We start from the raw sequence: 14,898 nt of genomic DNA, 5'->3' as shown, positions 1-14,898 counted from the left end.
TGACTTTAGTCATGAGTCTGCTATACGGTACCATATCAAAGGCCTTTTGAAAATGCAATACATTATATCTACTACATTAGCCTGTCTACTCTTTCTGTTACTTTCATCTACTACATTAGCCTTGTCAACTCTTCTAGCAACTGGTTACAAAGCAGCATTGGTAGAAGACTGTGGGCAAAGGTCAGTTGTCTTTTCAATAGGGAAAGGTGCATAAAATGGTGACCAAAATAAAGGGTCAAATTTCAAATGTGACATGACATGATTTTAGCTATATATAGAATTTAGCTTAATAAAATGTAATAATTGCTTAAGAATACAAAGATAGAACTTGCCTTTTATGTCCTTAAAATGCTTCATATTCAATGAATTGAAGTACAGTTAAATTACTGTTGGAAAGAAAGGAAGAACTTGTATTTATATAGCATCTTTCATGACCTCAGAATATCCCAAAGTGCTTTACAGACAATGAAGTACTTTTAAAATGTAGTCACTGTTGTAATGTGGGGAAATGTGGCAGCCAATTTACATACAGCAAGCTCCCACAGATATCAATGAGACAACTGTTTAAGTGATGATGGTTGTGCGATAACTATTGGTAAGGACACTGGGAGAATTCAGAACTGAGAGGTTATAATTATCGAAAGACTGAACAGGCTGGGGCTCTTTTCGCTAGAACTTTTGAAATTTGACCCTTTATTTTGGTCACCACTTTATGCACCTTTCCCTATTGAAAAGACAACTGACCTTTGCCCACAGTATTCTACCAATGCTGCTTTGTAACCAGTTGCTAGAAGAGTCGACAAGGGTAATGTAGTAGATGAAAGTAACAGAAAGAGTAGACAGGCTAATGTAGTAGATGTAATGTACTGCATTCTCTCTTTTCTCAGGTGCAACCTGAAAGAGGTCTTTAAGAAAATGAAAGGGTTCGATAGGGTAGATGTGGAGAAAATGTTTCCACATGTGAGAGAGACCAGAACCAGGAACCATTAATATAAGAAAGTCACTAATAAATCCAATAGGGAATTCCTGAGAAACTTCTTTACCCAGATAGAGGTTAGAATGTGGAATTCACTACAGGGGTAGTGAATTGGGGCAAATAGCATAGATGCATTTAAGGGACTAGATAAGTACATGCCGGAGAAAGGAATAGAAGGATATGTTGCTAGGATTAGATGAAGTAGGGTGGGAGGAGGCACATGTGGAACATAAATGACAGAATAGACCAGTTGAGCTGAATGGCCTGTTTCTGTGCTATAGACTTGATGTAACTCACTTGCTCTTCTTTGATTAGTGCCATGGGATCTTTTCCGTCCACCTGTTGTGTACAGGCACCCAAATATGCACACAGCAATAGCACATAAACAGTAAGCGAGATGACGGACAAGTTAATCTGTGTTTTTTTAGTGGTGGTTAAGGGAGGAATGCTCGCCAAGACCACAATCTGCACCCCCCAAAGTGCACTGGTAACATTGTGGCCTTTATCACCAAGTCACACCTTGGTTTCTCCCCCTTCACTGGTACTTTCTCTTCTTTTAAGCATCTCACCTTGTTGCAGCCTCCTTACCTATCCTTTAAAATCCTTGTTGTTTACCTGTCCCAAACCCAACTTGAGTTTCTTGCTGTGTTATTCCCCAGCCCCTTGGCCCCCTCCTTTTCTCACTCAGCACTCAGTGTCTGCACTGAGCAACTATTCTACTTGGTGATTTCAATCTGTTAATTTAAATAACAACTCTCAGGATGTGGGCATCACTGACAAGGCCAGCATGTCATAAAACTCCTCAGGATCTGGGTATCACTAACAAGGCCAGCATATATCACCTGTCCCAAGTTTCCCTGAGAAGGTGGTGGGTCTTCTTTTTGAACTGCTTAAATTTTCTGCAGTGGTTTGATACAACTGAGTACCAGGGATGAAAGACTTCAGTTACGTGGAATGACTAGAGAAACTGGCATTGTTCTCCTTGGACAGGGAAGGTTAGGTGGAGATTTGATAAAGGTGTTCAAAATATTGAAGGGTTTTGATCAGGGGAAACTGTTTCAAGTGGCAGAAGGGATGGTCACCAGAGGACACAGCTTTAAAGTAATTGGCAAGAGAACCAGAGGCAACATGAGGGAAAAAAAATTACGCAGCGAGTCGTTATGATGCACAGCCTGAAAGGGTGGTGGAAGCCGATTCAGTAATAATTTTCAAAACAGAATTGGATAAATACTTGAAAAGGATAAATTTGCAGAAAGATGGGGAACGAGCAGGGGAGTGGTACTAATTGGATAGCTCTTTCAAAGAGTGGCACAGGCACGATGGGCCAAATGGCCTCCTTCTGTGTTGTATCATTCTATGAATCTCTGATTTCAGAGGGCAATTGAGAGTTCATCATGTCTATGTGGAACTGAATCATAAGAACATAAGAACATAAGAAATAGGAGCAGGAGTAGGCCATACAGCCCCTCAAGCCATTTAATATGATCATGGCTGATCCGATCATGGAGTCAGCTCCACTTCCCTGCCCGCTCCCCATAACCCCTTATTCCCTTATCGTTTAAGAAACTGTCTATTTCTGTCTTGAATTTATTCAATGTCCCAGCTTCCACAGCTCTCTGAGGCAGCGAATACCACAGATTTACAACCCTCTGAGAGAAGAAATTTCTCCTCATCTCAGTTTTAAATGGGCAGCCCCTTATTCTAAGATTATGCTCCCTAGTTCTAGTCTTCCCCATCAGTGGAAACATCCTCTCTGCATCCACCTTGTCAAGCCCCCTCATAATCTTATACGTTTCGATAAGATCACTTCTCATTCTTCGGAATTCCAATGAGTAGAGACCCAACCTACTCAACCTTTCCTCATAAGTCAACCCCCTTATCTCCGGAATCAACATAGTGAACCTTCTCTGACTGCCTCCAAAGCAAGTATATCCTTTCCTAAATATGGAAACCAAAAGTGCACGCAGTATTCCAGGTGTGGCCTCACCAATACCCTGTATAACTATAGCAAGACTTCCCTGCTTTTATACTCCATCGCCTTTGCAATAAAGACCAAGATTCCATTGGCCTTCCTGATCACTTGCTGTACCTGCATACTATCCTTTTGTGTTTCATGCACAAGTACCCCCAGGTCCCGCTGTCCTGCAGCACTGCAATCTTTCTCCATTTAAATAATAACTTGCTCTTTGATTTTTTTCCTGCCAAAGTGCATGACCTCACACTTTCCAACAATTTACTCCATCTGCCAAATTTTTGCCCACTCACTTAGCCTGTCTATGTCCTTTTGCAGATTTTTTGTGTCCTCCTCATACATTGCTTTTCCTCCCATCTTTGTATCATCAGCAAACTTGGCTACTTTACACGCCGTCCTTTCTTACAAGTCGTTAATATAGATTGTAAATAGTTGGGGTCCCAGCACTGATCCCTGCGGCACCCCACTAGTTACTGATTGCCAACTTGAAAATGAACCATTTATCCCGACTCTCTGTTTTCTGTTAGTTAACCAATCCTTTATTCATGCTATACACTACCCCCATATCACATATAGGACACACTGGTAATGATGGTAAGTTTGCTTCCCTAAAGGACATTAGGGGATTTTTATGACAATCTGACTGCTTCATGGTCACTTTTACTGATACCAGCTTTTAAACTGAATTCAGATTCTCAAACACTACACTACCATACTTCCATCTCAAGTTACTTTGCCATCTCGCCTCTAAATTCACTGACCTCCTGCCTTCTCTGCATATAAACTCTCCTACTCATATTCACAGCCAGCCCCTCAATCTTGTCATCTCCCATGGCCTCTCTACTCCCATGGTCCTGATCACGGACAATGCCACCTCCGGCCACTTTGTTGTATCCCTCACCACCCACACTCCCCAACTGCCTTCTAACCCCAATTCTTTCTTTGTCTGTCCCTGAAAAAACCTTCTGCCAAGTCACTTACAACTTCAAACTCCCAACTTCAAACTCTCTAGCCTTTGGCTCTCCATTCACCACCATGCTTCTGCAGCTGTTGATCTGCTTGGCTATTCCCTCGTCTTCACCTTTGATGCCCTTTTTCCAAGTAAAACCAAGTAAAAGTGACCATATTGAGCACTATTGGGCCTCACTCCTCTCAGCCAAAACGCCCCACTACTCTAGGATCATCCTGCAAAGCAAAGATAACCCCTTGCTTATTTTCTCCACTACCCTGTTTCCTCTGCCTTCCAATAAGAGGTGTGAGGAGCTAATGGACTTCTTCATCACTAAGATTGTCACCATCCATTTAGCTGCCTCTGCTGCTTCCCCCCTTCTTGCCCACAAGCCTACCTCCCCCCATCCCCAGGCTCTCCCCTGCCTTAGCCCTAAGCACATGTCTTTAATTTCTCTCCCACCTCCCTTCGTACCATCTCTGAACTAATCTTGTCCATGAGACCCACCTCCTGCATCCTTGACCCAATTCCAATAAACTGCTGACCACCCAACTTCCTATCCCGGCCCCTATGCTAGTTGACATTGTAAATGGTTTCCCCTCCTCAGGTACTATCCCCACCCTTTCAAAACTGCAACATCCCCTCCTCAAAAAAACATCCTCGACCCCTCTATCCTTGCGACCTACTGCCCTTTAGTTTCCAAAGTCCTTGATCATGCTGTTGCCTCCTAAATCTGTGGTCATCTTTCCCACAACTCTAGATTTGAACATCTCCAGTCCGGTTTCAGCTAAGCCAGGCAGACATACAGAAGTATAAAACAAGAAAAGATTATTCAATCGATCAAATTCAGAACATGCACATTTGGTACTGCCATGACTCTGTAGTGTAGATTTTCATCCTCACAGCTTGGGCAGTAACCTGGCAGTGTGGACCTCCTGCTCTTTATGGAACTCAATGAAAATCAATAGAACTCAGTTGAGTTCGACAAAGGGTGTGCAGTTTACTCCACCAGATTACCTCCCAGACCTTGAAGGCAAAATTCTACCACCCCCCCGCCAACCCGTCCCTATTTTATAATCTGAAGGAAAGTGAATAACCAAAGATAAAAACTCCCGGGAGAAGCTACTCTATGAAATTTCTCCTAAGTCTCAGGGCAAATTTTTATGAGAAAACTTCCAGGCTACCTATAGTTTAACTGAACCTATTGCATTCCATAGATTATATTCCTGTGGTTAGAACATGACTGAACACTTGTTCTGCATAGAGTATTTGGCCAATAATCCACATGTCTTTATTAAATAAAATGTTCTTTTTCTTTTAAGGATATTTCTTAAAGAGCTTGAAAATTGCATGGAAAACCCTGAACTTGTAGGAACATGTTTTTTAAAAAGGGTAAGTAAAACACTTCCATTGCAACTTTCGAACAGATAACTTTTGAGAAAATTAATGATGTAATCAGAGTTGAATTAGGGGGGATAATTCTCAACTTCTGCGGCTCTGGAAAACTGACAGTAGCAGATCGGCCACCTGCTATACAGCCTGCTTGATTTTCCTTTTCATTGACTACTACCAGTTTTTTTCCTCCACTAAAGTGGAAAATGATCCTCATTATCTCAACTCCTTCCATAGCATGTTATTTTGTGTACTATGATACAGTACGTCTCCATTTGGCAGTGTGCAGAAAAAACAATGGGGCTGACATTCTTTGGATCAGTGCCTGGGGCCTACCTATTTCTCAGGTGCAAAGGTCAGGGAACAGAGACGAAGACGCAAGATGCTTAGTCTCCACCCTTTTACATCGTCCTGGGATTCTGGGACTTCCCATGAGGGGCAGAGTAGAACCAGAACCTACAACAGGTGCGAGCAAAACATGGCCAAATAAGACGGGAGGTGGTGTTCCAGTCCTCCACATTAGAAGATCAGCGAAGATTTTTTTAAAATTCATTCATAGGATGTGGGCATCGCTGGTAAGGCCAGCATTTATTGTCTATCCCTAGTTGCCTTTCAGAAGGTGGTGGTGAGCCGCTTTCTAGAATTGCTGCAGTCTGTATGGTGAAGGTACTCCCACAGTGCTGTAATGGAGGGAGTTCCAGGATTTTGATCCAGCGACGAAGGAAGGGCGATATACTTCCAAGTCAGGATGGTGTGTAACTTAGAGGGGAACTTGCAGATGATGATGTTCCCATGCACCTGATGCCCTTGTCCTTCTCGGTGGTAGAGGTTGCGGGTTTGGGAGGTGCTGCCGAAGAAGCCTTGGCGAGTTGCTGCAGTGCATCTTGTAGATGGTACACACTGCAGCCACGGTGCGTCAGTGGTGGAGGGAATGAATGTTTAAGGTGGTAGATGGGGTGCCAATCAAACAGGCTGCTTTGTCCTGGATGGTGTCGAATTTCTTGAGTGTTGTTGGAGCTGCACTCATCCAGGCAAGTGGAGAGTATTCCATCATACTCCTGACTTGTGCCTTGCAGACGGTGGAAAGGTTTTGGGGAATCAGGAGGTGAGACACTTGCCACAGAATACCCAGCTTCTGACCTGTTCTTGTCGCCACAATATTTATGTGGCTGTTCCAGTTAAGTTTCTGGTCAATGGTAACCGGCAGGATGTTGATGGTGGGGGATTTGCCAATGGTAATGCCGTTGAATGTCAAGAGGCAGTGGTTCGACTCTCGCTAGTCATTGCCTGGCACTTGTGTGGTGCGAATGTTACTTGCCACTTATCAGCCCAGGCCTGAATGTCGTCCAGGTCCTGCTGCATTTGGGCATGAACTGCTTCATTATCTGAGGAGTTGTGAATGGTACTGAACACTGTGCAGTCACCAGCGAGCATTCCCACTTCTGACCTTATAGTGGAGGGAAGGTCATTGATGAACCAGCTGAAGATGGTTGAGCCTTAGACACTGTCCTGAGGAACCCATACAGCGATATCCTGGGCCTGTGATGATTGACCTCCAACAACCACAACCATCTTCCTCTGTGCTAGGTATAACTCCAGCCAGTGTAGAGATTTCCCCCTGATTCTTATTGACTTAATTTTTACTAGGGCTCCTTGATGCCACACTTGGTCAAGGGCTGCCTTGATGTCAAGGGCAGTCACTTTCATCTCACCTCTGGAATTCAGCACTTTTGTCCATGTTTGGACCAAGGCTGTAATAAGGTCTGGAGCCAAATGGTCCCGGCGGAACCCAAATTGGGCATCGGTGAGCAGGTTATTGGTGAATAAGTGCTGCTTGATAGCACTGTCGATGACATCTTCCATCACTTTGCTGATGATTGAGAGTAGACTGATGGGGCCGTAATTGGCTGGATTGGATTTGTCCTGCTTTTTGTACCTAGGCATTTTTCACAGTGTCGGATAGAGGCCAATGTTGTAGCTGTACTGGAACAGCTTGGTTAGAGGCAGGACTAGTTCTGGAGCTCAAACTTTCAGTTGTCAGGGTCCATAGCCTTTGCTGTATCCAGTGCATTCAGCCGTTTCTTGATATCATGTGGAGTGAATTGAATTGGCTGAAGACTGGCTTCTGTGATGGTGGGGACCTCAGGAGGAGGCCGATATGGATCATCCACTCGACACGTCTGGCTGAAGATGGTTGCAAACGCTTCAGCCTTGTCTTTTGCACTCACATGCTAGGCTCCGCCAATATTGAGGATGGGGATATTCAATGAGCCTCCTCCTCCCGTTAGTTGTTTCATGGTCCATCACCATTCTCAACTGGATGTGCCAGGACTGCAGAGCTTTGATCTGATCCGTTGATTGTGGGATCGCTTAGTCTTGTCTATGGCATGCTGCTTCCGCTTTTTAGCATGCATGTAGTCCTGTGTTGCAGTTTCCCCAGGTTGGCATCTCATTTTTAAATACGCCTGGTGCTGCTCCTGGCATGCTCTTCTACACTCCTCATCGAACCAGGGTTAGTCCCCTGGCTTGATGGTAATGGTAGAGTGAGGGGTATGCCGGGCCATGAGGTTACGGATTGTGGTGGAATATAATTCTACTGCTGCTGATGGTCCACAGTGCCTCATGGATGCCCAGTTTTGAGCAGCTAGATCTGTTGTGAATCTATCCCATTTAGCACGCAGTCTACAAGCGGAGTTTTGTCAGCAGTTCTGAATGTAGGCATGCGCTCAAGTCTTGTAGTTTTCTCTCTTTCCTAACTTAACACAAAAAGCTTATTTATCGAACTGGAAAGTGGCCTTGCTTTATTTAGTAGTCTCTGTTCAAGGCACTGTTCTTCAGCCAATTCTTTTCCGCACAAGTTTATATTTCTCTACACATTCGTATGTCAACATCCTTTTCCAATGTATATCACTATCCTTTTGCATAAGTTGGAATACTATATAGTGGGATGTTTATAGTATGGCGGTACGATAAATATCCCAAGGCCTTACTTCAGTCTTGAACACTGGCTGTTGCTAGGGTGATCTGTAATTCTCTCTCTCCCTCTTCAATGATGCCAATCACTTTTTGAATGAGCTAAACATGAACACTTTCAGAAGCCAAATTAGCTGAGTTCCATATACCAACAGGGCCGCACCAAGTCCAGCCTTGCTTCTCCCTCCCAGCGCTGTCATTGCCTGTGGAAATCCCACCAGGCACCAACTTCATGCCGGAGATTGTTCCCTGATGTTAATGAGGCCCGAGGCTCAATATTGGTCAGGGAAAACAAATTTCTAGGCCAAAAGTGAAATACTGCGGATGCTGGAACCTGAAATACAAACAGAAAATGCTGGAAATCTCAGCGGGTCAGGCAGCATCTGTGGAGAGAAAAACAGAGTTAACGGGAGCGCTGGGTAGGATGAGGTCAACTGTTGATTGATATTCAGCTCTTTGTCCTTTTTTTTGAAGCGGCCAGGAAGTCGGTCATAATGGGGGCGGAAGTGCGGCAGTAAGTGCTGTTGAGGGGCAGAAGTGGAGGCGGGACGGATTCTCCGCCACTGCCACTTAGCAGCGGAGCGGTGGTGATGTCATTGCGCGTCTGCGGCACCACGTTCTCGCCTTAACTTAAAGAGGAGAGAAGCAGCAATTATTTAGGATCGGCCACTGGGCCACCAGGGAAGGTTTCGGCCGGGCCAGCGGCCTGACACCCAAGAGGGGGTGCCAGGTTGCCTGTTGGTGGGCCGGCCGAATCTGAGAGTATAATAGTCCAACCGACTAGTTGGCCGGCAAAAAAAATAAAATATCGGCTACGGCAGTGGGCCCTCGCCTTTAATGGCCGCCATGCAAACATGGCTCACAGACAGAATGCAAGGTGCACCAACAGAAAAAGCTGTCGGGGGCACCGCTCGGCGGGCATTAGATTTTTGGGCCTGAATTTTGCTGGAGGTGGGGGATCCCGGCAGTGCGCGCAATGATGACGCACTTAAAGCCGCCAGAAAACCCCCCATGCTGAATTTTTCTGGCAGCACCCATTCGACCACAAATAGGCAGCCATTCGATTCTGCCGCCTGGCCGCTACATTCTGGTAGTAACGGGCCTTATTGGGAAGCTGAATTTCGGCCCCAACGTTCCAGGTCGGTGACCCTTCGTCAGAACTGCCGAATGTTCGAAAAGAATAGATTCTTAAGGGAGAGGGGAAGAAAGAACAAAAGGGAAGGTTTATGATAGGCTGGAAGGCAGGAGAGATTAGAGAGACAAAAGGGATGATGGGCCGAATTGAAATGGTAATGGCAGAAGTTAGAAAAAGGTTAGTCTAGATAGGGTGTGAAATGCGGAATAATGACCAGATGCCATTGGAGACAAAGAGAAAAAAAACATAAGATCAGGTGGGGGGGGGGGGGGGGAAGGGAGCCAAAAATTTCTAGACCATGGTTTCTATGGCAATAGCCACCATTTTGAAGAGAATTTTGCAGAATTACACAAGTCTGCGTTAATTCTATTAAGCACATAACCACAAATTTTAAATTGTTATCCTTTTGGTATGCAACTCTGCAAGGGGAAAATACAAGAATACCTTCTGGATAATAGGGTATCAGATCCATCTTCCAGATCCAATGAAACATCGTTGAAAGACCAGAAATCTCAAAACCCCAGCATTGGCAGTAAATAAGTACAGCCATGCTGTCCTTAGTATCCAAGTCATTGTACTCTGCTGATTATTCGAGTTAAGCTACAATTACACAATTATTTGTTTCTCAATTCTATCCATTTTTTAGAGAGTTGTTTCTATTTTTATTTCAAAGAATGTTTCTAAAATTATTTTTTTCTACAGAAAGAGGATCTACAGATTTATGAAAAGTATTGTCAAAACAAGCCACGTTCAGAAGCTATTTGGAGACAGTGTGGAGACTGCCAATTCTTTCAGGTACTAATTCTGTGTTATTCTTATGATTTTCTATCGCAAAAATATATAGAATAATAATCAGATGGTTCTCTGCAATGCATAGCACACAGAAATGTACAATAGGCAGTAACAACACCATTCTGCTGGCTCCGCAATGCTGTCCACTGTTTCCACACCCTGTCTCTGTATGAGTTTGCTGCCTCTCCCTAGGTCTATAACATCCTCCAGTTCTACAACACCCCTTGAACTCTCCATTCCTTTGGTCTCTTGTGCTTTCCCCATTGCCTTCGCCATTGGCAGTCATGTCAAGCTCTGGAATTCCATTTCTAAAACCCTCTGCTTCTCCTTCCCCTCTCCTCATTAAGGCCTCCTGAAAACTCATCTCTTTGATCGCCTCATCTAATATCTCACCCCTTGGTCCCAAGTGTCAGCTGTGGCTCAGTGGGTAGCACACTTGTCTCTGAGTCAGAAGGTTTTGGGTTCAAGTCCCACTCCAGGAACTTGAGCACTAAAATCTAGGCTGACACTCCAGTGCAGTGCTGAGGGAGAGCTGCACTGTTGGAGGTGCAATCTTTTGGATGAGACATTAAACCGAGGCCCCGTCTGCTCCCTCAGGTGGCCGTAAAAGATCCCATGACACTATTTTGAAGAAGTGCAGGGGAGTTATCTCCAGTGTCCTGGCCAATACTTATCCCTCAATCAACATAACAAAAACAGATTATCTGGTCATTATCACATTGCTGCTTGCTTGTGCGCAAATTGGCTGCTGCGTTTCCTACATTACAACAGTGACTACACTCCAAAAGTACTTCATTGGCTGTAAAGCGCTTTGAGACGCTATATAAATCTAAGTATTTCTTTCTTTGGCTCGGCATCCAATTTTGTCTGATTACATCTCTGAAGTGCCTTAAAGATTTTCTACTTTAAAGGTAACTTATTGTTGTTGTTCCCTATACAGAGCTATTGTTTTTTTTGTATTGTTGTTGTAACTAGAAAAGTAGACAACTGGGTCCTCCTTAACCCAACTTCCTCATTCCCTTCGGAATCACCTCAAGCACTAAGTGCGAGAAGCTCATCATAGTTGCCAAGCGCTCAGATAGCTTGCTTTTTAAACCCCTATCCTCTCTAAATGCATATTGATTCTTTAAATTGTGTTTCTGGTTCCCACTGAGTACCACTCCATATAGTTGGTTGCTTGCCATTTATGTGCATGTGAAGCAGGATTAGCTGGATCAGTATTTAATACAACAGGACTTCCTTAATGGTTACTAAGCTATAAAGCCTTATTTTTTTGTGTTTTTTTTCCAGGAGTGCCAACGTAAACTGGATCATAAACTTTCCCTGGATGCCTACCTCTTGAAACCTGTCCAAAGGATTACAAAGTATCAACTTCTCCTAAAGGTAATCAGGATTCTTGGCAAAGATCTGCCATTAGAGTGGCTGAAGATTTACAGAGGCAAAAGAAGTGCACTAAATTTTGGATAATTTTAGTACTACAGGCACCATGCCTATAATTTAGATAGAAACATGTACAATTTTTGCATCAATGATATAACATACAAAATTAGTGTAACAATTTCTGGTATGAAAATATCTTAACTAGCGATGTCTCACTGCATTGTTTGGAGATTAAAAGGTTTCATGTACAGGATTGAAGCACTCTTTTCCATACTTGTCTGTGAATTTCCCCCAACCAGGTTACCAAAAAAACTATTTTGAATTTGAAGAAGAGGCAGTTAAATCGAGTTACATTGAGTCTACAGCAAAGAAACAGGCCATTTGGCCCAACGGGTCCATGCCGGTGTTTATGCGCTACAGGAGCTTCCTCCCATCCCTCTTCATCTAACCCTATCAGCATAGCCTGCTATTCCTTTCTCCCTAGCTTCCCCTTTAAATATGTTTATGTTTGCCTCACTACGGTAGTGCATTCCGCATTCTTACCACTCTTTGGGTAAAGAAGTGTCTCCTGAATTTTGGACTCATTAGTGACTATCTTATATTTATAACTTCTCGTCTTGGACTCCTCCACAAGTAGAAACATTTTCGCTACGTCTACCCTATCCAACCTTTTCATTATCTTGAAAGTCCGCTATCAGGTCTCCCTTCACTGCGGTACGAGCTGAAAAAGAGTCAGCTGCTGCAGGAGAAGTGGGACAGGAGATTAGCGGCAGCATTCCAAAGGGAAAACAGGGAGGGTGTGCAGAGGTGAGAAGAGGGAATCTGCATAATGGAGACGATGAGTTCACTGCGATTTTATAGGGGAGAAGTGTATAATGGTTTAAACTTAGCGACTATCCACCCATTTGATGAAATCTCGGGGAAAAGTTGGCCAAATCTGACTTTGTTTGACATCCCCCCCTCCCGCGCCCCCCCATCTGTCGCCCTTAGCTCCACCCCTAGTTATGAGAATGATCAATTAAATAAATAGCCTTATTACATGACGTGCCTGTTTGAAAGTGAAATGGATTGACCTATGACTTAGTTACATAAGTAAGATAATTTCAATTACTTGTGTTGATATTTTGATAGGGTTTGCAAACTACTTCAAACAATCATAATACTTATGTAAATAAGGCCTGAAATGAAAAGCCATCCTAATTCTGAAGATCTCAAATGATATTATTTAAGACGTTTGCTAAGTTCTTTTAGAATTGTAAGAGCAATCCTGAAGCATACAAAATAACTACATTTATTGTCCAGACATAAATCCCACAAAATTAACAAAATAAGTACATTTTATGAAAGATAAAAGGAATGTTATGAAACCTTATTCTAAACTGAACTACTGGCATCATTTCAAAGACAGACTAAAAAAGAAAGGTTTCATTAGGTAAAGTTTGAATAAAGATGTGACTTTCGGCAGCTTTTCCCTATGAGTGGTTATCCTGGGGGGTGAGGGGAGGGGAGAGAGACTTAACTGGGTCCTAAAACTCCTCAGGAATTCAGGTAACAATGTTAGTACCACCACTGTGATCATGGCACGCAGAACCTCAACCTTACAACTGCCTCCCTGGAGTATTTCCCTCTTTTTATTGCCTGCTCCAATTCCCTTAGCTCTTCAATTCCTTGTTTCTTTTTGAGAAGAAATGTATGCTTCAAAGTGGCTCGGAGCAGGTAAAATGGTACACCTGTTGGGCCCAAGTTTCCACATGATTTGCACCTGATTTTTAGGAGCAACTGGTGGAGAATGGATTATCTTAGAAATCACAATTCTCCACATTTTTTATTCTGCAGTTCTAGTCAGGTAGAACAGTTCTACTTTGGAACAGAATTTTTTTCTTCAAAAAGGGGCGTGTCCGGCCACTGACGCCTGATTTGAAAGTTTCCACAGTGAAAACGTACTCCAAACTAAAGTAGAATGCAGCAAGTGAAGATTTTTGTAGAACTGAAAAAACCTGTTCTACACATTAAAAAATCATGCGCAGGTTACAAATTAGGCGGTCAGACGAGGTGGGGGGGTGGGGAAGGGAAGTCATTAAATTCTATAATAAATCCTTATTTATACTTATACAAATATTATACAAATAAATCCAACCTGAATAAACATTTATAAGCAAAGAAAAGATTAAATAAACCATTTTCCTACCTGTGTGAAAGTGCTTCAGGCAGGCCTTTCGGGACCGAAGGCTGAACGGGCCGGCCCGAGACTTCGGGCAGGGCCCGTCCCCAGCACCAGATTTACAGGTAGGTGGCGTTGGGTTGGGTCGGGTCGAGGAGGTTCGGTTCGGGTCGGGGGGGGGGAGAGAGAGAGAGGGAGAGAGTGGGGGGGGAGAGAGAGGGAGGGAGGAGGGCGAGGGAGGGAGAGGAGGGAGGAGGAGGGGGGGCGGAGGGAGAGAGAGAGAGGGGGGGCGGAGAGAGAGAGGGGGGGCGGAGGGAGAGAGAGAGAGGGAGGGGGGGAGGAGGAGGGAGAGAGAGAGGGGGAGGGAGAGAGAGAGAGAGAGAGAGGGAGGGGGGGAGGTCAGGTCGGATCCAGTCCGGGAGCGGGAGTCGGGTCGGGTCCAGTGGGGGGGGGGGGGTCGGGTCGGGGGGCGGGAGCGCGGGTCGGGTCGGGTCGGGTCCAGTCGGGGAGTCGGGGAGCGGGAACAGGAGCGCAGGTAGGGTCGGGTCGGGTCCAGTCGGGGGGGCGGGGAGCGGGAACAGGAGCGCGGGTCGGGTCGGGTCAGTCGGGAGGGGGGCGCGGGTGCCGGGTCTGGTCCGGAGATGGGGGGGCGGGGAGCGGGTGTCGGGTCTGGTCTGGTCCGGAGGCAGGGGGGAGGGAACGGGTGTCGGGTCTGGTCCGGAGGCTGGGGGGGGGGGAGCGGGTGTCGGGTCTAATCTGGTCCAGAGGCAGGGGGGAGGGAACGGGTGTCGGGTCTGGTCCGGAGGCTGGGGGGGGGGGGAGCGGGTGTCGGGTCTAATCTGGTCCAGAGGCAGGGGGGAGGGAACGGGTGTCGGGTCTGGTCTGGTCCGGAGGCAGGGGGGAGGGAACGGGTGTCGGGTCTGGTCCGGAGGCTGGGGGGGGGGGGAGCGGGTGTCGGGTCTAATCTGGTCCAGAGGCAGGGGGGAGGGAACGGGTGTCGGGTCTGGTCCGGAGGCAGTGGGGGGAGCGGGTGTCGGGTCTGGTCTGGTCCGGAGGCAGGGGGGAGGGAACGGGTGTCGGGTCTGGTCCGGAGGCTGGGGGGGGGGGAGCGGGTGTCGGGTCTGGTCGGGGTGGGGGGGGGGGCAGAGCAGGAGCTGGCCGTGGGAGG

The 14,898-nt window shown here is 45.6% G+C and overlaps 1 protein-coding gene across 1 annotated transcript in view; it reads left to right on the top strand.

Moving 5' to 3' along the window:
* The window catches only part of LOC139265891 (guanine nucleotide exchange factor DBS-like), a 429,407-nt gene that overhangs the window by 292,610 nt on the left and 121,899 nt on the right, over nt 1-14,898 (top strand). Inside the window, exons 18-20 of the mRNA XM_070883437.1 lie at nt 5,220-5,289; nt 10,100-10,192; nt 11,480-11,572. Of these exons, the coding sequence (XP_070739538.1) occupies nt 5,220-5,289; nt 10,100-10,192; nt 11,480-11,572 (256 nt within the window). The remainder of the gene's footprint in view (nt 1-5,219; nt 5,290-10,099; nt 10,193-11,479; nt 11,573-14,898) is intronic.

This window comes from Pristiophorus japonicus, chromosome 6 (assembly GCF_044704955.1).
Source record: "Pristiophorus japonicus isolate sPriJap1 chromosome 6, sPriJap1.hap1, whole genome shotgun sequence".
NCBI lineage: Eukaryota > Metazoa > Chordata > Chondrichthyes > Pristiophoridae > Pristiophorus > Pristiophorus japonicus.
The sequence above is the reverse complement of the archived record's forward strand: the minus strand, read 5'-3'. Positions and strand labels throughout refer to the sequence as shown.